We start from the raw sequence: 27,004 nt of genomic DNA on the forward strand, positions 1-27,004 counted from the left end.
GGGAGAGAGAGAGAGAGAGAGAGAGGGAGAGAGAGAGAGAGGGAGGGAGAGAGAGAGAGAGAGGGAGAGAGAGAGAGAGAGAGAGGGAGAGAGAGAGAGAGAGAGAGGGAGAGAGAGAGAGAGAGAGAGGGAGAGAGAGAGAGAGAGAGAGAGAGAGAGAGAGAGAGAGAGAGAGAGAGAGAGAGAGGGGAGATTCTCGGTAAAGATAACACGCGGAGACGCACGCACCACAGGCGCGGGCGCATGCGGACGCACGCCCGCACACACACGCGCGCAGCCCCATTTATGGAGCGATCCGCTGACGTACATTGCAGAAAAGTGCTATAAAAAAACCTTCATACATACAAAGTGTGTCGTGCCACCCCACAGACCCCTCCTAAACCGCCTCCGCTCATCCCTCCTCCTCCACCCAGCACGCCCACGCCCACACCATAATCCCACGTCTCGGTAGAGGGGGAAATAAATAAATAAATGAATAAAATACTGCTACATGGCCAGAAAGTAGAAAATATTATATCTGCGAACAAATAAGCAGCAAGGAAACTCTCGTATTGCGTTGTGTGAATTAGAGGCCAATGCTTTCTTCGAACAACAATTTAATTTATTTAAATTTAGTATTCACTAAAACCTTCATCGTTTCGTTATAGATAATTAACGGATTGGCCATCATTTGCGCAAGAGGCGGATTTGTTGCGTTGAAAAAGCCCGAGACGTGTCTGTTAAGAGTCACGGCGCAGCCTTAATTTAAGGGTCTTGTGTGTGAGTGTCGGGCAGCGCCCCCAATAAGAAACACGATCTATTTCGGTTTTCACTGTCATACAAAATGAAGAGTAATACGTTTTTTTTTATTGCGCAGACGGCGAATTTTGCGCACATTACCACATGGTGGGGGGCAAGAAATGACCGGGGAAAGAAACGCCGGCGGAGGAGACACATCATTCAAATGTATAATTAGGGATTTTATACCTCTCTGGAGAATTTATTAGAAAATGCAGCCTGCAAGAAGAAGACCCTGATCAAAACAGTGGGCGTTTTGCATGGGATTTTCTCTCCTCTCTCTTGCTGGTCTGCTCCTCTGCCATGCAAATCTCTTCGTCTTGGATCAGAAATCTTAAATCTTAGACCGGAGGAGAGAGAGAGAAAGAAGACGGGAGAGATAGAGACAGACAGACAGACAGACAGAAGGGGGGGGGGGGGGAGAGAGAGAGAGAGAGAGGGGAAATAGACAATATCCACCGCTTCTGCATCGGTGCGAGACGAATTTTTTTTTAGGCTACAAGTCCTCCAGGACAGCGGGGAAATAATAAAAATCCCAGATGATGATCATCATCATCTACATCTAACCGCGTCACGTGACCCGATTTTGCGAGTGCCTTCATTTTTAAACACGAAAGAAAGAAAGAAACAGACAGACAGACAGAAAGAGAGAGAGAGAGGGAGAGAGAGAGGGATGGAGAGAGAGAGAGGGAGAGAGAGAGAGAGAAAACGCGATGCCTGCCGAACAACTGCACATCGAGCCATCTTATCTGTCTCCATCACGTTCAGCCATAACATCTGTTAGTCAGTGGATGCACTTTGACCACGCCCATCTTTATTGTAATTCTACTGGGGGAATAATACTATAGCAATTCGGATATACTGTAAACAAAAAAAAGGAAGAAAAAAAAGGGGGGAGCCTGGCTTTGCAAAAAAAAAAAAAAAAAAAAGGGGCAAAAAAATGACACGAGTCGCGGGGATTAAGAATTAATTAATCTTTTTGTTTTCCCATCTGACGTCCCGGCAGCGTTTGACAGGTCGACACGGAGCCGTGTGCGGACAAAAGAGGGAAGGGGGGCAGGGCAGCAGGTGAAGTGAAAAGCACCTTATGAATGAAACCGTGGAGCGGTCGTAGTAAAAACACAAGTGATTTGATGGCGATGACGGTAGGTGGGGTGGAGGGCTGGCGGGGGGGGTGAAGAGTAGGGCTATTTTTGGTCGATAACACACAAAAAAATCCAGATGGTTTTGATATCAAGACGAAAACATGATGAATGCAGCAGATGAAACAAGGGGAATAACGAGATAGAGATATAGACATATATATAGACATATAGAGATACATATATAGATGGATATATATATATATATATAGACATATAGAGATACATATATAGATGGATATATAGATAGATAGAGATATAGACATATAGAGATACATATATAGATGGATATATAGATAGATAGAGATATAGACATATAGAGATGCATATATAGATGGATATATATATAGATAGATGGATATATGTATAGATAGATAGCAGTTGTATGAGATGCACCAGCATCACCGGTGCTGGAGGGATCACTGCGGCGTCTTAAGTCCCACATCGGGAGCATGATGAGGCACAACGCCACGATTACGCAAATTATGTTGCAGCAGGCGCTTTTGGAAACTCCCAAGAAAAAGAAAAGAAAAGACAAGACAAAAAGAAGAAGAAGAAGAAGAAAACGCTTCAAAAAATCCCGAGCAAGAAATAAAAAAGAACAACCCGGAGTCCCAGTTTGAAACGTCTCACGTTACAGTGAACGAACGAACCAACGAACGAACGAACGAACGAACGAACGAACGTGCGCGCAACGATATTTGATGGACATGGGCGAACTTGAATTTTTTTTCTTCCCTTTTTTTTTTTTTAGAGAGAGAGATGATAAAAAAAATGACAAGTGTACACGAGGCGCCGCGGACCCCCTGGGTGTCGGAGTTATGTCGGTGGCCACGTTGGAGAGGCGGAGGGCTGCCGGTCTGCCTGCTGTGCCTCCGAGCCCGAAGTTGGTTGTGAGCAAAAGAGCCGAGAGGGGGAAGAAGCGGCCCCGTGAACGGAAGGGGTGACAGGGGGGGGGGGGGAAACAATGGACTGTGCTCTTACCTTTGCAAGCGCTGACAACCACAACGTGCGTGGTTAGATCTCCGCGGCCGAGACTTGCATGTCCAAAAGTTTAACGCAGTGTGGGGGGGCGCGCAGGCACCGAGCAGAATGTGGCGGTGTGCGAGAACCCCGGACGCCCTGACATGTAAACTTTCGCAGTGCCTCTACAAAAAACGCATCTTAAAAAAAAAAAGAAGAAGCGCGACAAGCTTCTGAATAGCAGGCGCCTTTTCTCTTTCTCTAATCCTGCTCTTTTTTTTTTTGAAACGGCCCTTTTCCCTTCTTTTTGCACCTCTCTCTTTAAAATGACGCGCGTGTTCGCGTCTTTACGCAGACCACAGGCTCCCCTCAGAATAAGCTTACCAAAAGTTGAAAAAACAATCCCAGGTTTTGTCAAAGGGGGGGCTGGGGAAAGAGAGGAAGAGAGTTGGCGTCCACTCGGCGTTTTAGTCCATGCACGACTCCGGTGCCTCTGTCCAACGTGCTGAAAGCATAACACAGCCAGGGCAACTGAGAGGGGCCGGGGAATATCTATATAGCCTACTTTTGTTTGAGTGCCCACTTTGAACTGTGTTGTTTTTTTCTCTCTTTTTTTTTTTTTATTTTTTTTTTTACTCTGCTGCTTCCCCGCGTCTTGTCACGTGTACCCCCCCCCCCCCCCCCCCCCACCACCACCACCACCACCTCCACCTCCTTGCCAAACCAGTCCTGTTAATATTTGATCACATGTTAGTCGGACATTTCCTCACAGATAGCAGCAGCCGGTTCGATTCAGTGAATAGTCGCCTTTAGAAAAAACAAAACAAAAACACAGAGGCTTCACTCTGGTGCCAAATTACAACCGGCAGCAGCGCGGATGCTCTGATCCCCATTGTTCCTAATGCCATGCTTTATATGACAAGTGTCACAGGTTGCTCTCTTTTAATCAAACACTGGCACCGCACACTCCTAAAGAACATACATACATGCATAAAATATAAAGCCCTCACTGCACACACGCGCGCGCGCGCGCACGCACACACACACACACACACACACACACACACACACAGACACAGCCATCCAAGGCAGCCTATAGCCCGATATCCCATCCACACATTGCGCACAGACACAATGCAATGTGCCCCTTACCTCCGTCTCACTGTACCGGCATATCCTCAGCCGAGGAAAATGCCTCACAATCTCCCCTCTCACACCGGCTCTGTCAACAGCAGCCCTCCACCAGACACCGGTCTCGGCGCGGAGTTTCTCAAGTAAAGCCACTGAGTCCAACCCTTCCAGCAATGTCGTCGCCGGACTAAACAGCAAGCACGACTATTTACTGGTAATCAGCCCCCTTCGCATGCCGCGTGTTCCCATCGCTACTTACCATTGTTTCCCCCCCTACGCTGTCCTGGAGATAGAAGTGTCTCAATATCCACTCACTCCAACAGATGCTGGAAGGTAATGTGTCTTGTTTGAAGTCATCATACGAGAACTTCTGCCGTGCTCAGTGGATCGCCCACCACTTCGCTGACTTATGAATCTAATAACCCTTTGCAATATCAGCGAGCCTAAACTCTCTCCCAGGCAACACACCTTGGTGGCTTCCACGGCAGAGGCAGATATCAAGGAGCCTGCGTTGTCAGAAAGGGCTTGGACCGATATGCGTAACACCCTCGCCCGGACAACGCCATTAGGGGTCTTACGTGATTGAAATAAACGACGGCGGTCCAAGTGTGCGGGGATTCTAGTCGCCGACAGGTCGCTCACCCGGGCACCTGTGACAGGGGCGTGAAACTTCTGGAGACATTATCCATATTCACGTGTTTTGGTGTTTTACACTGTTGACTCCCTCTTTGGCGAAGGGCCACACGGGCCCATTACGCATATGCGCAGCAGGTCATTAGATGTTTCCAACAGCCAGGTCGCCTTTGACTGAACAAACACAACATTAATTGCGCCACTGTGTTCGCCTGTCAAGTTATTGAGGAACTTGTTGCTGCTCAGTGACCCCCCCCCCAACACACACACCTCAACCGCCACCCCTGCGCTTTTTTTTGGGGGGGGGGGGGGGGGGGGTGGTGGACCAAACACCCATATACATAAACATATACTCACATTGTCAGATTCTGTTAAAGTTCTGCTTTTCCCCCCCGGACAGACACGAGGAAATCCCCCCAAAAAGTTCAGCCACGTCCTCCGGAGCGCTCACGGCTGCAGGGACGACACTTTTTCGAGCGAGAATATCTGGGTAGTTCAAAGGCGAATTCTGTTTTCAGCAAAATTCCATCAGTTGCTCTGCCAACACTCAGCCATCTGATTGTTATGCGGTGACGAAGCGCTGCGCTTTGCAAGTGGAGCCCCAAATGTACTAAGTAACATGAGTAATAGGTGATATCTGACTGACTCTTTGCCAGCATCCCCGAAAAACTTTCCAAAGTGTCGGTAAGAACAGTGTCATTATTGGGACCTGGAGGAGGCGTGGTGCGTCTGCAAAGAGACAATGGCGTCAATCGGACAAATCCTTGGACTTCTCTCACACAAAACACACAAAACTGGATGTTCGTCAAAGTGTTTTTCTGGGTTACTCAGTGGCATTCAGACCTGCTGCCTCTGGCGCACAGTTCGCCTCCAGCCTCTGTACTGTGCATCATGGGTGTGAGGAGGGCAACACTATGCACTGATGGATGCACTGATTTGGATTTGTTTTTAAATCTGCAGCTTTGCGACTGTAGAGAGAGAGAGAGAGAGAGAGAGAGAGAGAGAGAGAGGACAGAAGATTCAAGTCGCCTTGTTGTCAGTGTCACCTTGTCAATATTGTAGCAAAAACTTCCAACACATTCAAAAGTATTTTCTTGGCGAATCAAATTGATTCTAATTTGGTCCGATTACGCATGTACTCTGTCATCTTGCTTGTGCAGGCAGTGGCCAGAAAAGGGAAGAAGAAAAAAAAACAACACACTTGTTTTCTTTGCAGTTTTGTGTCAACACATTTCTGTCTTAAAGACACAAGATGGCATAATCAGATAAAATTAGCCCCATTTATTCATCATAGTTGTTGTTTGCCCGAGAAAGATGTACTTTTTTTCTCGTACCATACAAGCCGACAAGTGCTGAGAGTCACATGCAGATTATTATCCTTGAAATCACTGCTTTCTAAATGTAGGCTTTTCACACAGTGGCTACTCATTACAGGCCAGCAGTGACGTAAAGAGAGAGATAACACATATCAGCTCGGTGTGGACAGCATGCTGCGGATGAACAATTCCCTTCATTCGCTTCACATGATTAAACGATCAGGATGTGTGTGTGTGTGTGTGTGTGTGTGTGTGTGTGTGAGTCCCGTCACCTCTCGGGCTCCTACCATCATCCTACTCTCGGTCCTTTTTGCCTCCTGACGTGGTAACTTGACTTGCTCCTACTTGTGATGTTGTTAACACTTCCTCTGCTCCCACAGCTTTTCACAGACTCTGTTACTGACTCATGCTCGTCCCTTTCCCACCATCCATGCCCTCCCCCGCACTCTTCACCACAATATCTTATGGCGGAGTCCGAGGTCACGGATCAATCACTTCATCCCCTGAGCTGCATATGATTGCATGGCATTTTGCTCCGCGGTCTGCCAAGATACTTCACCTCTGTTGAGCTTGCTCCTGTAACTTTTTAAGCGTTGAGTGGACGGCGTTTTGACAGAGGGAGTGATGTCAAAACGCGAAGCCAACTGGGGGGCCGCACTACGGGACAAATCTGGAGAGGAACGTTCACCATTAAACATCTCTGTGGTCTGTAAAGACAGACTGAGATTGATGTAGATATTGATAATCATTAGGTAAAGTAAACACAGCAAAGGGATAGTCCTGGTATCACTCATCGCCACATTTTTGTTATTTATTACTCGGTGTTTCGTGAATCTGTCTTCACCTCCACATCCACATCCACATCCACATCCGGCCTTTACGACGTGATCCTGTGTGATTGAATCCAACCTTTCCCCAGAATCGGCCCGAAGATGAATCCCTACTCCAACCTTTCGAATGACAACTGCACAAAATTATTCACAAAAAGAAAAAGAAAAAGGCAGAAGAAGGACTTTTAAAGCCATTTCAACACGGCCGTCACCATACCTCCGTGTTTACATCTGCTAATCACATCTGGGCCCTGCCTGGTCTCCGGAATCATTACTAAAATGTAGAGAGGCAGCCTAAAAATTTGAGTCTATCAGCACTTTCCTCCCCCTCACCATAATGACAACTATTAAGCGAGGATGGATCCAGTCGGGGGCTGTGTGTATCATTACTCTGTCGTAATCTCTGTTCCATAAATATTGATAACAAGAGCCCCACGTCATGTGTTACTAGCACCTGCTGTTAAAAATAGAAGGCCCACTGATGGCAGGTTATCTCTTACTGTCAGATCCCAGCGTATCTTCCCCTCTCTACCTCTTGTATCTACAGGAAGTTGAGCTCTGGGACAAACAAAGAGCAGACAGAAAACAACAAATACTCTGATTACACAGCAGTGAATCAATCTGCTGCACCTCTGTCTTTTCCAATGTTTTGGCCTGCAAACGTGGTGTAGTTTGTCAAAAAGAAAAAGAAAAAAAAAAGGAAGGAGAAACGGCCCCCTGTACAAAGTCTTGATCAATTCACATAAAAGCGTAATTTCTTCCAAGGAGTCGCAACGTCTAAATGCATTCACCCTGTTGACAATGTGCTCCGTGCTGTACATCTGTCACTCTGTGGTGCAGCTTCATAATATTTCTGCGGAGTGTGGAATTAATTATCGGGTTCGGTGGGTGACTCAGAGCTCAGGTCCTCAGAAAGTAATGCGGCCCCGTAAATAATCGCCCCAGTGCCACCATACCTCACGGTGATGGCGAGTGTTGCATTTGTGCTAATTTTCGCCGGTCTATGTATAGAGTGATGGACAGTGTCGGGATGGATGGTGTTTAGTTTGGCCCCAGTGGCTTAGCAGGCTGAAATTGAACTGAATGTGCGTGATGTGATATTGAGGCTGTGATCCGTCCTCTCCGTCTTTTTTCATTTAATTATTTTTTTTACAGTTAAACACCAAGCAACTATGTAAACTCTCGTCTTTAGTGCCTGAGGGGAGAAATCTAGGGCTCAGGGTGTGACATGCAAGTGCATTGATCTCCTAACTCGGACTAACCTCCGTCTGCTGATGGTGCCTGTCTGCCATTAGCTGTATGACTGCCTGGGTGAGACAGGTAACGGTGAGGCTGCCAAACAGCAGGGCGAGTAAACATCGCACATTTGTAATGAATTCTGTAGAGTACCTCGGATAAATTTCCTTACTTTGGACAAAAAAAGGAAAGAGGGACACAGAGATATGGATCCGAACTCTTCTCAGATCAAATATCGCCCCAGGACAGTGACTTATTCACGACTGAAATGAATGCATGTGTACTTGAATTCTGCAGTGGGACGAGATTGTTGGGCGAGCGTTTTGTGTGAGCTCAAATGTGCATGGAGTGGTGTGAATTTGAATAGACGTATTTGCATCTTGTTGCTTAGCCAAAGGCATTATTGGTTCCCAGTGGTAGTGACCTGAAATTTTGCATGCACGGCAACTCTGCAAGTGGTAGCCCCCCTTTTATGATCAGCCAAATATTGCACAGTAGAAGAGTGAGGCACTGACCTTCAATGCAGCACATACATGTAACATGCGTTGGCGGAGTTTTTCACATTGCATGATTGTCTGTCCTCCCCAGATTTTCTGCTGAACTCTACAAGGAAAGGGGGGGGGGGGGGGGGGGGGAGAAACAACAAAAAAAGAAGTGTTTAATTCTGCTTTTGGAGTTTGATGGTTCAGATTGACTTGGTGGCTTTGGTCATTCACATTCAGCAAACAGTCATTTGCATGCAAGCCTGCTGTCAGTAAGCTAGACACACCGCAAGGTAGCAAAAAAAAGGAAAAAGAATGAAAAGACAGCCATGACCACAGAATCATTCCACAGCGGTAAGTGGTGGACTGTGAGTTCAAGTCTTGACTTTGTGTGATCCAATCCCACACCAGTGACGTGGACTGAAGCAGCCAAGGAGGTCGACCGTGTAGTGGATTTCTGAATTGGACATTGAGCTCACAATCTCTTTTTACTTTGCCTCTCTTCTTATATTAAAGTTAGCATAACCACCAACCATTGTAAATCCAGTCAAAGCCGACTTAAAATATAGTCAGTCAAGGTCAACAACCCTGCAAAACTCGTATCGGCATCACGCAGGCTTTAAAACAGAACTGGTGGTTCAGTGTTTTTATGTAAAGACCCTCTGACCCTCATAAAAATGCCTATGTGATTAAAATAATCTTTATCTGCTCAAGCACTTGTGGGCGCCCAGGAACGGCCAGGTCAAGAGTTTTAGCAGTTTTACTGTCATCTGATATAAAAGACAGCAGCAGCAGCAGCAGCCGCCTGCAGAGGAGGTGGAGGCTCGTGACTTGGAGGCTGGCAGTTCAAATCCCCGGACTGGCTTACGAACGCTGTGCAGGGAAGTAACACCGTGCTCTGCCTCAACAGCAACTGTCAAAGTGCTGTTGCACGGAGTCACTGAAGTCCCAACTGTTCACGAACAACAGAGTGAGGCTGCGACAGTGCACCGGGCTGCCTTCAGGTGCGTCTTTCCCCTTCACCTTGTCCGGCTGGATCACTGATTTCTATCAAGTGTATGTTCAAAATTGTAGTCAGAGTTGATAGTTTGCTCCTAAAACACCAAGCAGGGCGTTTGTGTTCAAATGAATATTTCAATCTTCGTGTAACTCCCACCACAACAGATTGTTATTCTGTTCATTCTGTTAACGCTGGAGAGTTTAAGGTTCAAAGTTCATCCTTGACCTTGGCAACAGCGGCTGTCGGGGAAAAAACTCAACACAAGGTACATTAAGCGTCTGTTCTGGGTCTTTTGATCACATCACATGACCTTCATCTGCTGATTGAAGTTATTGAATATAAAGTATTAGTAGTGTCACCACTACACAGTTTGGGACAAGTGGGTTTTGTTGACTGAAAAGTGTCGTTCATAATTCTTTAAAAAAACAGAACGTTTTTTTCCCCCCGTCAACGCTACAACCTAGATTTTTTTTTGCGGCCCCTATGTTGGTGGAGTTTTTGAATTGTTAAAAAATAATATCGTTGCCAGTCGCCGTATTGATCACCTGCAAATGTTGTACTGTTCCTTTAAAAATGAATTTATGTAACATATATAATTCCACACTGGGCGGAATCATCTGCCGAAGAGGCTGATTTGTCTGAAAGCTCCAGAAAAGTCACTTTGTGGTGAGAATGATTATCAAAGATTTTCTCTATTTAAAACAAGTCTTGACTGTTTCAAATAGTACAAGTGTCCGGCTTCATCACTCGGTCAGGTTTATGTTTCCTCATATCTGAACTGCATGGCCCCAACCCCCCCACCACAACGCCCCCACTCCTGGTACAATAAAGTCAAGCGAGATTTCCCATTACAGTTGACAGACAGACAGACAGTGGGCACAAAGTTTAAAATAAAGGTCTTGAAGGGAATAAAAGCTTCGCAGTGAATGGTGAGGGAATTGTTAAGGATAATACAAAGGAGTGGGATTTCTCGTGCATTTGTCTGCGAGGGATATCCCAGCCAAAGTTTCTCTATACATCAAAGGGCCGCTGCAAATAAAAGCACACTTGTCAGGGGCGAACAAACTGCCTCCTTTGTGCCTCCTACCAGCCAAATTCAGACGCACAAAGCCTTTGGATGTACAACACTGCAAAGAAGACATGCTATTCACATGACATGCTTTGCTCTCTGGTGGTTTGCTGTGTGCTTTTGTCCGCTCTGGCCAGAACAGATATATAATATCACTGGATCAAAATCCTTTCAGTCCCTTCTACTCCCTGTTAAAGACTCCCGTTACACTCCCTCCCCCGTACACCCCTCCACTATTCTTTCTTTTCTTAAACAAAGTAAACTTGATGCAGCCAGATAACACTCGTAGCCCTCAGGCCTAATGCCCAAAAATGAGTCTCAGGTTCATTCAGGGTTTTAAATTGTTCTTCTTCTTCTTTCTTTTTTATTAAGCAAATAGCTTCGTACCAACTGTGGTCAGACGGACTAGACACGTTTCACTGTTGCCTCAGGAAATCTTTGTCCCTTTTGGTTTTTCCATTTCTTTAAACATCTGTCACCTGCCTCTTTTACATGCCTGTGAAATAAATCACTATCACTTTGGAAGTTTTACCACGCCAAGTAAAAAATATGGAGAAACTAGTCTTATTGCCCACACACTGACATGACTCACTGTGCACACACGCACGCACACGCACAGACAGACAGACAGACAGACACGCACACACACACAGTTTGTATGATGCTGTGGAGGTCCTGTGTAAAATCTTAAAGTAGTTATTTTTTTTGCATCTAAAAGATTTTTCATTATTGTTTCATCCGTTTATTATTTTTTTAGTTACTGATAAAAAAATAAATAAATTCAAAAGTGGGAAACGGCCATCTTAGTTTTTCAGAGCTCATGTTTTCAGATGTTTTGATTTTCTTTGGATAAACTGTCAAGTTAGGGTTGGCTAATTGCCTGTCAATCATCTAATTGTTTCAGATCTAATTTGAATATTTTGTTTGTTTATTTCAATGTATTTGCCCAAAAAAGTAATTTTTCATCAAATGTGTCTGAAACAAACAAATCTCAAATTAAATCTGAGATGAGACAGAGGTTGTTTTCCGACTTTTTGCTAATCTTTGCTTTTATATATTAAAATTCTGGACAGTATTCCTATCAGTGTATCACGACTATTTGAGCTCATGAAAATGTGCAACAAGCGTCACAAGTTGACATTTTAAGAGGAATACGGGTGAAAATCACTGCAAGAGCCAATCAACGGAGAAAATCTGTGATTTATAAATCTGACAAATTATACGTTTGCTTTAGTTTTAATGTACATGCAATGAAAATACGTAATGAATAATACAGTTCCCACAGTCGCCATAATTATTATCACAGCAGTTTGTAGCTGACTCACAGAGCAGTTATTCTTCCTGCCAGTCTTGGTTATCGGCTCTTTTCATTATAATGACAAGTTTACCCAAAGCAATAATTCCTGAGGAACACCTTACTATTGATTGGCTGGAAATATTAAGTAAAGCCCAGTATGGCCACCGGAGGAGGGAGCCCCGTTTTAATTGTTATGTGTGCGACTGGAAAGGCGTAGTCTGATTTTAATGGATTTTAATGACTTTATGTGCTTTTTTTGATCGACTTTTTTCTCCTTTTATATTTGAGGAAAAAAACGTCAAGGAACACCTGAGGCACCATGGCGAGAACCGCGGCTTCACTTTGCCTTAAGAGATTTCAGCGTATTGAATAAAGGACGTCTGTGAGTGAATGCAATGACTCATCAACAGGGTCATTTGCCTTTCACTGCAAATGAGTGTGGGTGTCTGACTAACTTGCAGCTATAAGCTGGATATTGTTTTTTAATCATTGGAGATAGAGAGTGAGAGGCAGAGAGACCCAGTGTTGTGTTTGCGTGTGCAGCGAGTATGAAAGAGTGTGCGAGTTGTGTATGCCACAGAGACAAAGATTGAGGGCCACATTTTTGAGTCGGGAGCCACGAGCTACTTATCAAACTGGAGCGTCAGCCTGGAAGTGCAGCTTCCTGTAATCTGGCAGAGGAGCCCTCTGTGTCAGCAGTGAAGTATGCCTCGCTCCCACATGCAGTTGAGGGAGAGGCGTGCGCGCAGTGGGAGGAGATATTATAAGTGTGGTTATTTGTGCATTCTGACGGAGTTTTCTTAAAGTCAAACCACACAAGCGATTATGATTATTGTCATTAATGAAAGTCAGTTAACCGATAATCACCTCCACCAAAGGTATTTGAATTAAGCTCTCAGAAGAGTTGTTACCTGGACATGTAATACATTGCATTATCACACTTCTTCATAAATCTTCTACACTTCCACAACACAGTCATGAGTTTGTTTCAAATTCCAAACCCCCCCCCCCTCTCTTTCTCTCTCTCCAAAATATGACATATTACAGATGATCCTGGCTACTGATGACAATGTCATGACTGATATCTCAGACTACAAGTTTGAAACTGTGAAAGTCTGAAGGTGTGAAGTTGTTGGTCACGTTGCACTATGGGTAAAATTGGCACCAATATAGGCACCATGTTTTGACAGAAAGACATATATACATGTATATGTATATATTTACAGTATTTATATGTTCACAAATACATTCAAACATATAAAACAAAAATTAACAAATGAATGGAAAAAGAAAGTCTTTCGGGTAATTGTAAGGGTGCAGTAAAACTATTATTATTTTCTTGATTATTCATTTGATCTTTTTATCCACATTTTTATTTGTCAAAAGCTGACATTTTCATTAGTCTTTATCATCACTTGAGTAATTGATATATTGACCAACCGTAGCAGAAGATCACTGACTGGTTTAATGTGTGTAAATGTGTAATGTGAATTAGAGGCGTTGAACACAATGAGGGGAGGCAATTTAATAATTTTCATTAATATGCATCTCAACTTCCAATCGTCTAAGCGCTGATAATGTTGTGTTTTTAAACTTAGAGCTATCGGAGGCAACGAATTTTCCACTTGTGTGAAGTCCACATCAGAGGGTCGTTCAGATGCACCCTTCTAGTGAAGAGGGTAAACGTGATCTCACTTGAAGAGACCTGACCAACATGCAGGTACACACACACACAACTACATCCGATATGATACAGTAACAAGCAGCTCTGCTACCGCCACTACAAGAAGAGCCTTTTCTGCTGTTTTCTACTTCCACACTTAACCGGAGATATCCAGTAAATTGTCAAGTAATGCGTAGACAGGGAGAAGGGACTCAAAACTAATTTCATATTGATGTATTGATCCCAAAATGCAATACACAGCTGAGAATATCCCTGCACTCTCACTCACAAGTGTTTTTTTCGAGCCTATCAAGAAGAACGACAGCATTTTGATTTGCAAGATTCGGATTTCAGTTGGGTGGAGCTATGGGAGCAACAGAGTGTCCACCTGGGAGGAGTTAATTCAGTCACACGCGGCTTCAGCTGTAAAAAATCCTCTTCAAACTTGGATCCTTTGTATCTGTATAAATGGCTCCTGGTTGAAACCATCAGCAGGAAATATGAGAAACTGTATTGGAAAATATCAGATTCTTTCATTAACCACAAAGTTGTGCCAAAAAGCCAGTGTACATAAAAATGTTGCGGTACGAGTGTGCTGCTAAAATCAATCTGAAGTTAAAGATGATGCCGTGTTGAAACCAGATATCGTGTCCATCAGTTTAAACCAATCAAGCCTCTGATTCTGGGCTGATTTCTGATGTCGCACGGCAGAAAGGATTTCTCCGAAATAAACAAGGATTTCTCCGAAATGCAGGTGATGATTAAAACAAATGGAAATAACAATAACACCTACTGTAAAATTATCATGGAGCCTTGAGATTCTGTTTTGAGAAAAAAAAACAAAAGAGAAAGAAATGATCAGTGGGGGAGAAGGATAATGGAACTTTCAGCCTCTCCCACTTAGAGACTCTAAACTATTTGTACATATTCAAACACCTGTGTGGGTGTAACGTGGATGAGTAGTTGCTCTAAACTTTATGTGCTACACTAAAAGACCAGGCCTTAATTAAAAAATCCTTCTGTTGTGGAAAATGAAACAAGATATCAGGATGTTTAAAAGCCTGTGGTGTTGAAATTATACTATACTTTGTGAAAAAGAAAATCGTATATTTGCTTATTGTTTTGAATAGCTCGACTTCAAGCCTCTAAAAATGCTTAAACAAAATGATTTGAGAAGGCTTGGTTTCCATGGTTATAACATGTAGATCTGCGATCGTCGGTGACAAAGGGTTATAACAGGACGCAGCTGCTTCTTCTTCTTCGTGTAAGTCACGAGCGCAAAATGTTAGAAAACAGCTCTACTCATATAATTTGGCCCCTGAAGACGGGACACAGTCACAGGCTGTGCCCACTGCTCCTAAATACTAAGGATAGGGAGTCTAGACACAGAAGTATCACTTAAGCTACATCGTCATCGGATGGAGAACCCCCCCCTTACACAAAAACGAGCGAAGAATGAGGGAGTATTCACGGGCATTAGGAGGGAACAGGTGTGAGGGGCTCCCGGGAAACAGAGATCATTTGAATGTCTGCATATTCCCAAACCATCCTAAAGAGGTGGAGTCATCGCTCCACTCAGTGTGCAGTGTTTCCTGGAAGTTGCGGTAAAGGGTAATGAGCACACACTCATGCACTGTATAATACCAGTAGGTTTGGGACTTAACCCTGTCTCCATGGCAATTGCTGCAATGATGACAAATTTGCTGTTTCAATAACATTAACACGGGAGGATATCTCACACGGTGTGACACACACACACACACACACACACACACACACACACACACACACACACACACACACACACACACACACACACACACACACACACACACACACACACACACACACACACACACACACACACACACACACACACACACACACACACACACACACACACACACACACACACACACGAACCACAGCGGGTTCGTCAGAGCTTGCAGTCTGTGGGCTCAGACTTGAAGTCAGCACAAGTACTTCAGTAGACTCTTGCAAATCGTGAAATGTTTGTTTGCAAGGCTACCTGCGCCGTGCAGCTCATTCTCCCGAGGATGAGTCATCCACCGGCTACATACGGCACATTGGAGGTGGGCTCCGGATGAGCTCCGGGAGGAGAAATGTAGAGGGGCAAAGAACAATGCTGAGCCATCACAGCTGTAGCGATTTTCTGTCACATTGTTTCACAACTGGAGACAGTACCTAGTAAAGGAGACTGTAAATCTCACCCCCCCCTACTACAACCACTGCACAAGGTCCTGTCAACAGTCAGCTGTGTATGGATAAAGGTAGGCTGGTATTTGCTGGCACATTGTTTCCCGGAAACATTTTGTTTGCTGGGTAAAAGGTAGACATGACACGTTGAGCTAAAACTGCCGGGCAACAAAAGGTGGACGCCAAATGTATCTGCATGTCGTCGGATACATTTCTGTTGTGGGATTCATGAAGAAACAAATCACACGCCATCGGCTTCTCTCTGATTTCTCTTCCGCATGTGACACTTCCTACATATGATGTCCTTGAAAATTGACGTTGGATGTTTTCGCAGATCAACCACACTTTCCCCAAAATCAACTGTGTTTTGATTCTTGTGCTGAATTGATTAGTCAATCAGTCAGTCAGTCCGTCACTTTTTAAGTTTAATTTTACTCTTTTCTTGCTCTCATTAAATTGAATAAAAAAAAAAATCATCTGAGGCTACTGCTGCGCATCCAAATTCTGCTCCACCAATCCACAAATAACAATTGCTTTCATAATCTGGTGGTTTAATGTTTGCCTAATTGAATTAAAAGTCAATCACAACCACATTTGACTCAAAAAATAATTCCAATGTGGCGTCCTCAAAACATTTTATAAAAGCAGACAACGCTCACATCACAGCAGCCAAAATCAAAACGGATAGATTATCAAGACTGTTGGCGATTAATTTTCTATTGACCGACTGACTGATTGACTAATCAATTCAGCACAAGATTAAATCTCTGCAAAGGTGTGAGCTATATCAAGGCTTACCTTGTCCAGACTGTTTGTTTGCCGTTTGAGCTGAAGTATCTCCACCAGTATGTGCTCCAATGAAGTGATTTTATTTTATAGTTATTGGTCTGTTCCTTTTGTTTCCCACAGTCGGATTTACTGGACACAAATGCATGTGGTGTAAACAACAATCTTCACGGCCCTGCTTTACATGCCAAATCCAGTGTGCATGCCAGGAATTTCCATAACTCCCATTTAAATATTTGCATTAAGCATCACGGGACGGGAGGATGAGCAGAACTCAGAAGCAGCGCTCCTGTGCCTCACTTATAAACTTTTGGAACCTTTTCCCTGAATTTAATTATCCCACAAGTGTACTCCCCAAAAAAAAAAAAAAAGACATGTGGAGGAGCATAAAATAATAAATACTAAGGCTGCTCTTGACAAATATTTAAAGCGCTACACTTGAATCTGAAATATTAATCCTCATTTTTCAGCATGTTCGCACCAATGACATTTACATATATTTTTTTTTTTAGACTAACCGAGGTAAAACAAAAGCCAACGAGCAACACCATTAGTGGTAAAAGGACAGACAGTACTGGAGGTCAGTTCTCCACGAGTCATTCCGCTGTGACATATTGCTTCAAGATATCGGGTCATCTAATTAGACGGGGGACAAAAAGTTCACCGCTGTGACGCGCTGCCTTGTGGGAGTCAGGGACATTGTAGGAGGAACATAAGCGTGTATTTGTATTTGAAAGTCTGGGTCTCTCTTACTGGCCATGAACAAATGCAAAGGTTCCTCTCAAATACTGGATTTACAAAAAGAAATGCCCTGATTTTCATGTAGGTCAACAATGGAGGTTTCTTGAATCTGATTTATAATACTCTTTAAATAAATTAATATAAAATCCCAATTAATTGCATTAGTGCTTTGTGTGTTAGTGCGATCGTGTCTGGGGTATGTGAATGTTTTATTTACATGAAAAATTGTTGTTATTAGCAGCCTTCTGTTTATTACCACACATGTCTGAATCAGTATAAAGGCTATTTTCCCTTTAGTCAGAAAAAAATTAAAAATGTAAAACTGTAAAATCTAAATTTATTTGACAGCTACATGTAATAACATAATGATAAAACGGCTGTTTTTGAGGGTGAAATGCAATTAAAGTCCCTGTGATCTTTGTTTAACAATACAGAAATAGAGTTAACAACTTTGTGACGCATTAGCACTGAGGTGTTTCTTTTTCTTTTTTTTTACTAACAAATCACAACACATAGCATGTAATGTCTCTCATGCAGGCAAGATAAAACAATGGGTCCGACATGATCTGAGATTCTACCTGCAGTTGCTAAGCAACACCCACCTCCAACCTCTCGATCTGTCCCATTGGTCAGCAGGAAAAACGCACAAGGCGCCCTATTGGCTCAGAGAAAGTTAATAAACTTTAGCCAAGACCTGCCTCCCTGTGTGCGCACACACACTCTTCCCCCCTCTCCCCTTCTCTCTCTCTCTCTCTCACACAGACACAATGAAGAGATTCTTGTGAATGAGAGCATGAGAGGGTGTCAGTGCTTGCGCAGTACAGTGCTGATATATGCATTGAGCTCCTGAGCTAAAAATAAAGATCACACCGAATGCTGTGCCACTGAAAGTTGCAAGACTGAATTCAAAGTGACAAGTCTAGTTCTCTCCAGACAGAGCAACGAGGTCCAACCCTCATCACAGATAGATGCGGGAGGTATTTTTTGACATTTGTTTTTAGTACAGAGTTCTAATAAAAGCTCGTTACCAGCTCTTCTTCACATTTTAAATCGGGCTAAAAGGGCACCGCAGGAAAGACTCAAGTCTTTTTGGAATACGATTCGAAAGTGGCATTTAGCAGTGGTACCCAGCCCTTTCAACAGCCGCATCAGCATGAGGCTGGTCTTGTTTACATGTTTTTTGTGCGTGTGTGTCATCGTGGCAAACTGTGGTCCTGGAACGACCACAGAGGTGGTTGTCAGTACTTTGGCAGGTGTTTATGTCTGTGGATGGATTTTGTCGCCGCAACAGTGTCAAAACAAGATGCAGCCACAGAACTCTCCAGGTGTGTCGTTGAGATTAACATGAAAGTCGAGTTCGAGGACGGGCGTGATGTGAGCGATGGGTATTGTCCTCGTGGAATAATGTACTTGCTGGTTTCCGTTTCCGTAAAGCACCATTAGATGAGCTCAAGTACCTCTTGACTAATGATAGTCATGTGCTCTTGAATGGATATTAAATGGATATTATTTAACACATTTTTTCTTACATTTGAATTGAATAGAACACATGATGTATTAATCAGAGGATCTTTGCAGCCTCATCATTAATTCACCCGATCTGATTTTTTTCTCTCTACTGGCATTTTTAATCTACATAAGGACGCCATGATTAATCCGACAATTCTTTGCATTTTGCTATATTGATACATACAATTTTTACCTTAGCCACACTGTTGGACTATATTTCATTGTTTTCATTTTCAGGATTGAATGTGCTAATTGTAACTGCACCTAGAAACAGGTGGATGGAAACCCACCTATTGAAAATATGATATCAAAGGACTAATTAGCAATTGTTTTCTGTTGACTGGTGAAACACACTTCACATCCAGTGTCCCCAAAAAAACAAGAAAACAAGAAATGTATCAACGCAAGCTATGTTGCGTCACAATCACATAGTTTGGTGACACAGCATAGCTTACTCATAGATCAGTTCAGCTTTTCAATTAACATTGTTCACCTTCTGATGTCACTTCTTTCACCTTCATAGCCCAAATTCATAAAAAACCAACTTTCTGTAACACCAAAAGCACTAGACGGGGATTAATTTAGTGAAAAAAGAGGCAGTTTTATTATGAAATATCTAAAACCCCACATTATTAACTGTACAAAACAACAGAAATTTTGTAAAAATTAAAAAGACAAACAGCTCAGTATCCAGTACAGCAGACTCCTTCTTTTTTTTGCGGCCATACCTCCATTTGAAGTCAAGTACAGTCTGCCTATGAGAATAGCTGCCCTGGGAAATATGGTCACCTACCAGACCGATCGCTGTTAAGAGAATAGCTGCAGCACATAATGTAAGTAAAACGCTAAACATCCACAGGACATGTTTATATATCTCGCTGTCAGTTAGTACAAGAGTAATTTAAAATATATCTTAAATTCTAAAAGTGTGAACGATCAAAAACAATAATCTAAATAGATGACCAATAACTATACAATTTACAATATACAGTCAAGTAAGATTTCACTGCAGTGCGATGCTGAACTAGAGAGAAAATAATAAAACTTAAACATCACATTTCATCTTACTATATTAGCTCCACAATAGACCACTTTTTTTTGTTGGGGGTGGGTTAAGAAATAATTTGAAGAGATGAATTTGGACGGGGAAGATGGAGAAGTTCTGTTGGAGTGTCCACAAAGGCAAAATTGCCCGAAATGCCTCTTTACATCCGCTTGGTCACTCGTTTGAACTGTTGCGATGTTTTATAGAAAATGGACTTTGATTTCTGAGGTTCAATGAGGCTGAGGTTTCCCTCAGAAATGCTCCTCACAACTCTACGAGGCTTGTTTTCCTCTGAACCTGAGGACAGAAGGATGAACACAACTTTGACACTGACATACCACGCATTTATACAGTAGCTTCAGAAAGTATTCAAACCTCTTCACATCTTGCACAATTGTAATTTTAGCCCATCGATCTATACTCGGTAACCCACGATGACAAAGTGAAAACGTGTTTAAGACATTTTTTGCAAATGTATTGTGAATAAATAATTGACGCCGTTCTATAAGTACTACGGAGAAGCAGCTTTGGCAGTGATTACATCTTTCAGTCTTCTTGGGTAAGTCTCTACAAGCGTTGCATACCTGAATTTGGGGAGTTTATCCCATTCTTCCTGGTAGATCATCTCAAGCTCCATCAGACTGGATGGGAAACATCTGAACTGCCATCGTGATGTCGCTTCTCAGACGTTCTACGCAGTTTAAAGTCTTGGCTTTGGCTTGCACCACTCAAGGACAGTCAGAGACTTGTCTTGAACCCCCTTTCTTTTCTTTGCTTGTATGCTTCTGGCCATTGTCACGCTGAAAACTGAACCGGTGTATGCACCGGAGCAGGTTTTTTTTTTCAAGGCCATCTCTTTATTTGGCTTCTTTCATCTGAGCAGTTTAACATTGCCAGTGGTCTGAGAAGAACCTCCAAAGCATTATGCTGCCACCCCCACACTTCACCATAGTGTTGATAGTAGGTGATGAGCAGTGGCTTTCGTGCCAGATATTGTGCTTGGAGGTTTGACAAAAGAGTTACATTTTTGTCTCATCAGATGAGAGAATCTTTTTCTTCATACTTTTTAAATGCTGTTTAGTCAACTCCAAGCCAGCCATCATATGCTTTGATGAAACAGCGCTTTCGGTTCCAGCCACTATTTCATCAAGTTCTCTAGCAGAGGGCTTCTGAAGCTTGGCTATGGCGAGTTCACACCAAACGCAATGCGAATTATTTGCGCAATAAGATTACATACAGAGTTAATGCAAAGACGGGCGATGTGAATGCAACAGGAATGACGCCCTAAGATCCTCCCGACGTCACCGACATCCGCGTCCGACAGAGAACGGGCAGATATTCGAGGGCTGTTTTTACTTGCATTTACTCATGCGAGTAAACACAAATGATCCAGTGTATTTTGCGTGTCAATGCAGCATTAGAGTCCCTGTTGTGCTCTTGGTCACCTCTGTGACCAAGGACCTTCCAGGCCAGCTACTCGGCTTGGCCAGACCAGCATCTCTATTAAGAGTCCATTTCACAATCATGAGGCCTAGTTTGCCACAGTTGAAATCCAATCAACTTCTAAACACATCTTATGGATAATTAGAGTATGTTTCTCATCACAATTTGGAGAGCCACAGCAAAGGATCTGAATACTTTTATCAATAAGAGATATTCGCTTTTGAAGTTCAACACTTTAAAAAAAAATGATGTTTTCACTTTGTGAAGATGGGTTGAGTGTCAATAGATGGGCAAAACGGAATTTCGTCCATTTGCATTATTTTGTTGCCTATACAACAGATAATACATGGCCGCATGCAGCTAGCTTCACTCATTCACAAAGTGTTGAATGTAAAAGCACATCACACGAAGAGCATACAAAACAAAATCATTATAGTTGCACAAAAGAAATAACATTTACAGTATGTGCGTTCTCTTTAGGATGATGGTCTGCTGCATGAATTACAAACACTGTGAAGAAAATGATGTCTTAAGTGTGTGGATGTCTTCTTCAGCTGTGCTTTCTAGTGTCGACACTTACCAGCAAACCGATGAACTCGTAGTGGTCTCTGGGTCACCGAGGGGTCTTTCTTTATACGCTTCGGTGCAGAGAGACCCTGAGTTAACTCTTCTCTGATGCTGCACCAATGAATAAAAGACAGGGGAAAATAGAAGAAAAAAAATCAAACATCTAACAACATCAATCATCATATGTACCTGGATTCTTTCCCAGCAACACTCACAAGTGGCTTTGCGTCAAGTTGTCATGTTTTGTAGTCATAAAAATGTCCAAGCACTATATAAGATAAAATTCATTGACATAAATATAAGAGAAATTACCGGTTAAATTTTCGCTTTCCTTGCGCAGCAGACGTCATGTCCATGTAGGTCGGTTTGGCTCGTCTCACGTCTTGTAAAGACGGAATCTGTTGTCTACAGAGCAAAGGTTCACATTAACATGGCATCGAGTGTTCGGACCTAACATTGGAATAAGGAACATTTCCCTTTGTATTCAAAACAGATGATCAAGAAATAGAACAGCTCATCACTATCTTTTGTTTCTGATGTTTTGCTAAAGCTATGTGTACTAATCTGAACTTCAATGGTTCATTTTCAGTTCACTTCAGACACCTTGTAAAATCGGTATCAACTTCAATGTAATTGACATAACCTAACATTGTATATGTAATCAACACTCCACATTCATTACTCAGGCAGGTTTCTACACTTGTTTTGTTGGGAGTTTCTGGTTTTTCCTCCAATTACTCCTGAACTTGACAGTTTAAAAATGTTCTCTCTATAGTGTCCCCGGTCTGCTGCACTTTGCACGAACCCTGCACAGGGAACTGCCACTCACTTACCTTACAGTATTAAAAATGTATTTTCTTCAGTATCAAGGCACTCTCATCAAGTTCTTGGAAGCTTTAGTATTAGAGAAAAAACATCATCTATATGTTTTTGTTTTCAACTGATTTGTTTATACTAATAAGGCAATGAATTTAGATTTTTGAGGTTGGTTAGTGACACATTTGTCCAAACAAATAAAATGATGCACACTTAACATGTTAATGTGAAGACTCCTCTGCTGGTACCATCACTCACTAACACAAACCATATCTGCTGCCGTTTCCCATTTTGTTTTCCCCTTCCAGCTGACGACACCAAGGTGCTGCTCAGCTGACTTAAGCTTCTTGACCCAATGATCCAGTCTGGGAACATGCCACTTGTGAGAATACTTGTCTTGTTGTGAATACGGTTTTGGGGATTTACCCCTTTTCAATTGGTAATTCACCATCCATTCACACAGACAGAATCCTCCAGTTTCTCCCAAATTTTCAGTGGGCAGCCGGAGAAACGTTTTGATCCAATAGATGCCTGCATAAGTTCCTTCTGAACCATTAAAGTGATTCAATAGAATATTTTATTTTGAATACATAATGGAATTTTTTCCCCCTACAGTTATAAATATTTCTGTGGTCTGTTCTAACACAAAATGTTATAATGTTAGCTTTCAGGGAGTGATGTTTCATCGACATGTGTGGAACAAGAACCATCCAGGTTTTAAAAAAGGCAAGAATATTGAACCATCGTTCAATTCTAGTGCATTTGTTAGTTAGGAATTTCACAATTATTAACATCACGGACATAACTAAAGATTTCCCTTTAATTTAAGCACATAAGTGCAGATGTCCCTGATGTTTTAAACTACATTTAGAGAGTAAAATAGCATTCATAATTTTGGTTTGATATTGTCATTACAGGCTTCAAAAGGAAGGAGTATAAAGAATATTTCCAGTTGTGACATAAAGAAGGAGGAGAATAAGTCTTTGTCAATTAAAAGCACATAGCAAGAAACAAAACATAAAAAGAGTTTGTACATTTTTGTCTCTCAGTCCCTTGTCTGTCCAAGTGCAGCTCAGACAAAAGGATAAGAAGCACACTAAAACCTAAGCAAAAACTAGAAATTGTTTTTCAAACAGTAATGATGCTGATATTGCTCACTGGTATAGTTTTACATCACTCTACTAAGAGGACAGCTAAGACTCTCCATTGCTGAAAAGTTCAAGGTGAAATACAACTCCTTGTTGAACAAGAAAGTGCAACAACTGTCAGGTGTTGCACTTTCCACCCCTGAACCAACCTTATAAAAGTCTGTCTGCAGTAAGATCGTGTTGTTGTTTGAGTTTTGGTTTCTGTTGTGACAGTAGCATTTTCTTTGGTGTTTCTTATGGACCTTCCTGTTTGTGCGGAGAGAAGTGTGCACTGCTGTAGAAGTGAACTGTGAAGTGTCCACAGGTGTGCAGTAGGCTGTATGTGGAGGTAGTGATGCATTTGTTTGTAACTACTTAATGTGGAAAAAAATATGGACTACCAAGAGAACCAATGAACTGTGTAGAGTCAAGAGAACTGTAATCCACTGGAATCGGATGTGTACCGTTGTATAACGTTGGATAAAATATATTCTGAAGACAAGTGTTTTTGGATGGAGAGTTGTAGGTCAGAGATTTCCATTTCTCTAAGTGTTTTACTCTATTTTTGGACCGGTTGAGAAATTCTGTGTAAATTTAGACTCAATGTTTAAATGCTTGAGATTGCAATCTGTGTACATGTGACTCCAGGCAATTTTGTGTGGTTTATCATGGAAAGGTTTGAGCTCCTAAACTTAAAAAAATGCGTTGCTTTAAAAACATATTGTAAATCCATTGCAATCTAGAAACGATAAGACATTTATGTTTTCTCACCTTTTGGTAGGAATCTGCTTCGCCTCATTGGGCTTGGGAGGAAGGTGTAGTTGGCTGTGCCCTGAGAAGTCTATGGACGTTGATGCCTGAGAGGGACTGCCACCACTTAGTATGATGGTTGCATTGCTTGCAGTTTGATCATCATTGTCCAGAACTTCGAAGGTCATGTTGGGATCCATGGCGCTGGAGGAGCTCGGTGAAGGGGCCTGAACAGTCTTTTGAGCAGGCTCCGGTGTGCATTGGAGTGGAAACATGCCATCCTCAAAAACTTGGACCTTGGCGACGGTCCGGGGGCTTTGTGGTGGCAGTGACGCAGATAGATTTCTCCTGATGGGCATTCTGGGAAGTGGTTCCTGTTTCATATCTGCCTGGTTTCCTCTACCTTTAAAATCCAAACCATCAGTAACAGTTAATACAAAGCAAAAGCTAACAATGCACATTGATATAAAAACCTATGAATAATGAACATACTCGCAAAGGGAGTTTTAAATATAAACACCATAGAAAGCTCAAATGACAGAGTAAAGGCCCTGAGGACAATATATTCATAATCAGCTTCTTACGGTTCTGGCTTGGTCACATTAGAAATTTTTCTACTTGTGCTTTTTTTTGTGAAAATCTGATGAAAGTTGTGAGTTTGTTGCTTATGCCTGGCCAAGTTGAAAAATTCGATGAAGAATACTCACCGACGATCTTGTTGAGATTAAAATAAATAGTATTCAGTTGGCTTGATAATGAAACTTTTCTGGGCTTCAGCATTATTAATTTTAAACACCTAAACAGAAGTACCAAATTATATATATATATATATATATATATATATAAAATGATACATTTACATAGTGATTGATTTGTGAAATTTGTATCCAGTAAGTGTTGCTGCTACAGTATCCATCCATCATCTAAAAATGACAGCAATAAAAACTTGTGGCATTTCCTGCAGAGATCTGTGGAATAATGGAAAGGGCTAAAAAAAGGAAAAATGCCAGCACAGGAAGCGAGAGTGAGAACACTTAATAAAAAGTGAAGTGACTGATTTAGACATTACCCTAAATATCAAAATGCAATATTTAGAGAATGTGGGTTAGACTTCAGACAGCACACTAAGTGGGGAAATGATAAATAGCCCTTTTCTGTGGCAGAAGAGTTTATCCCCAGCAATAAATGGCAGCAGAGTTCCTTCAATCACATATTTTTGGCTTGTAGGGGATTAATACATGCATGAGTTGCTATTTCTGGTGGAGGCTGCACTGAATTAGGGTCGCCTGGTTGCTGCTGCCTGTTTTTTTATAGCGCGCCTTTTCTGGTTGGTGGAGCAGGGGAGTTTACGTCTGTTGACGTTTTTTCCTGCCCTGCTGTGGATCTGCATTTTCATGAATGAAGCTCAAGAGGGATTGGGAGGGTTAGATGCTAGACAGACAGAGGCGAGGGAGGAAAAGGAGAAAGCCAGACTAACAGACGTTTGAAGCAGAAGGGACAGCAAAAATCTATGGAGGAAAAAATAGAGACGAGAGAAGTGAGGGGTGGAAGATTGAACAGGAATATAAAAAGAACAGCGAGGAGGGGGGCAGTGGGAGAAAGCTGAATGAAGAATCCTGACGCTATTTATAAATGCATGCGTGGACATGTCATAATCAACAAGGAGTTGTGGAATGAAGAAACGTTCCTTCAAAGGGATCACTTTAGTGTGGTTTGCTATTATTAAGCAGTCAACAAAGAGTTAATGCTCTTTCAAAACCCCAACCCTCTCTAACACCGGAGAAATTTGATTGGCTTTGCAAGCTGCAGGGTGGAGCCATGTCTCATGACATGCTGCAGTGAGTTAAGAGCTGAGGAAGCAAGGGGCTGACAAACAGCATCAGGATAAGACCAGTGCAATTTGTCTGAATGTGCACTTAAACCTTATTCATTTAAAACATCTGTGCCATTCCTCTTTATAATTTTGCATTAATCAGTAATTGACTAGTCGTTTTGCAGGGCTGATAGTGCTGCACAACATGTGCAGAGCTGCACCTAAGAGTGGTAACTCGAGACTGAAATTAAGATGGACAGGATGGTTTTCAAGGATGCAGGTGTGAGTCAGTGAATGCATAATTGAAGAGGATGCATAGAGTTATGATTTTATTAGAGAGATGAAACCGCCGCTGCATAATCCTAATAATGGGAAGATAGTGATGCAAAGAAAATTATTTAAAGGCTGAATAAATTACACTTCTCATACTATATGGTAATTATCTATTAAGTCATTGTTTAACCTCTAAAAGGCCTTGTATGTGTGTTGCAAGAAAATGGGATGCTTGCTTGTACAATAATTTTTTTTCATAAGATGCTGATGCCTGATGAATTGTTAAGATTCTGCATTTTTATGTAAATGTTATTGACATAATGTTCACGTACATTGAGTGCGTTCAGTGCACTGTGTCCAATCTAAAATTCTTTAAGG

General features: G+C 42.3%; 1 protein-coding gene across 8 annotated transcripts in view; it reads right to left on the reverse strand.

Moving 5' to 3' along the window:
• The window catches only part of LOC118302186 (brain-derived neurotrophic factor), a 56,631-nt gene that overhangs the window by 11,577 nt on the left and 18,050 nt on the right, over positions 1-27,004 (reverse strand). The window contains exons 15-18 of one of the 8 annotated variants that reach the window (XM_035628134.2): positions 24,562-24,943; positions 22,160-22,252; positions 21,861-21,958; positions 8,544-8,631 (exon numbers count right to left, since the gene is read on the reverse strand). In XM_035628134.2, coding sequence (XP_035484027.2) covers positions 8,546-8,631; positions 21,861-21,958; positions 22,160-22,252; positions 24,562-24,943 — 659 coding nt within the window. In that variant the 3' untranslated portion in view covers positions 8,544-8,545. The other 7 variants (XM_035628133.2, XM_035628135.2, XM_035628139.2 and 4 more) reach the window with 7 other exon arrangements.

Source organism: Scophthalmus maximus, chromosome 4, assembly GCF_022379125.1.
Source record: "Scophthalmus maximus strain ysfricsl-2021 chromosome 4, ASM2237912v1, whole genome shotgun sequence".
Classification (NCBI taxonomy): Eukaryota; Metazoa; Chordata; class Actinopteri; order Pleuronectiformes; family Scophthalmidae; genus Scophthalmus; species Scophthalmus maximus.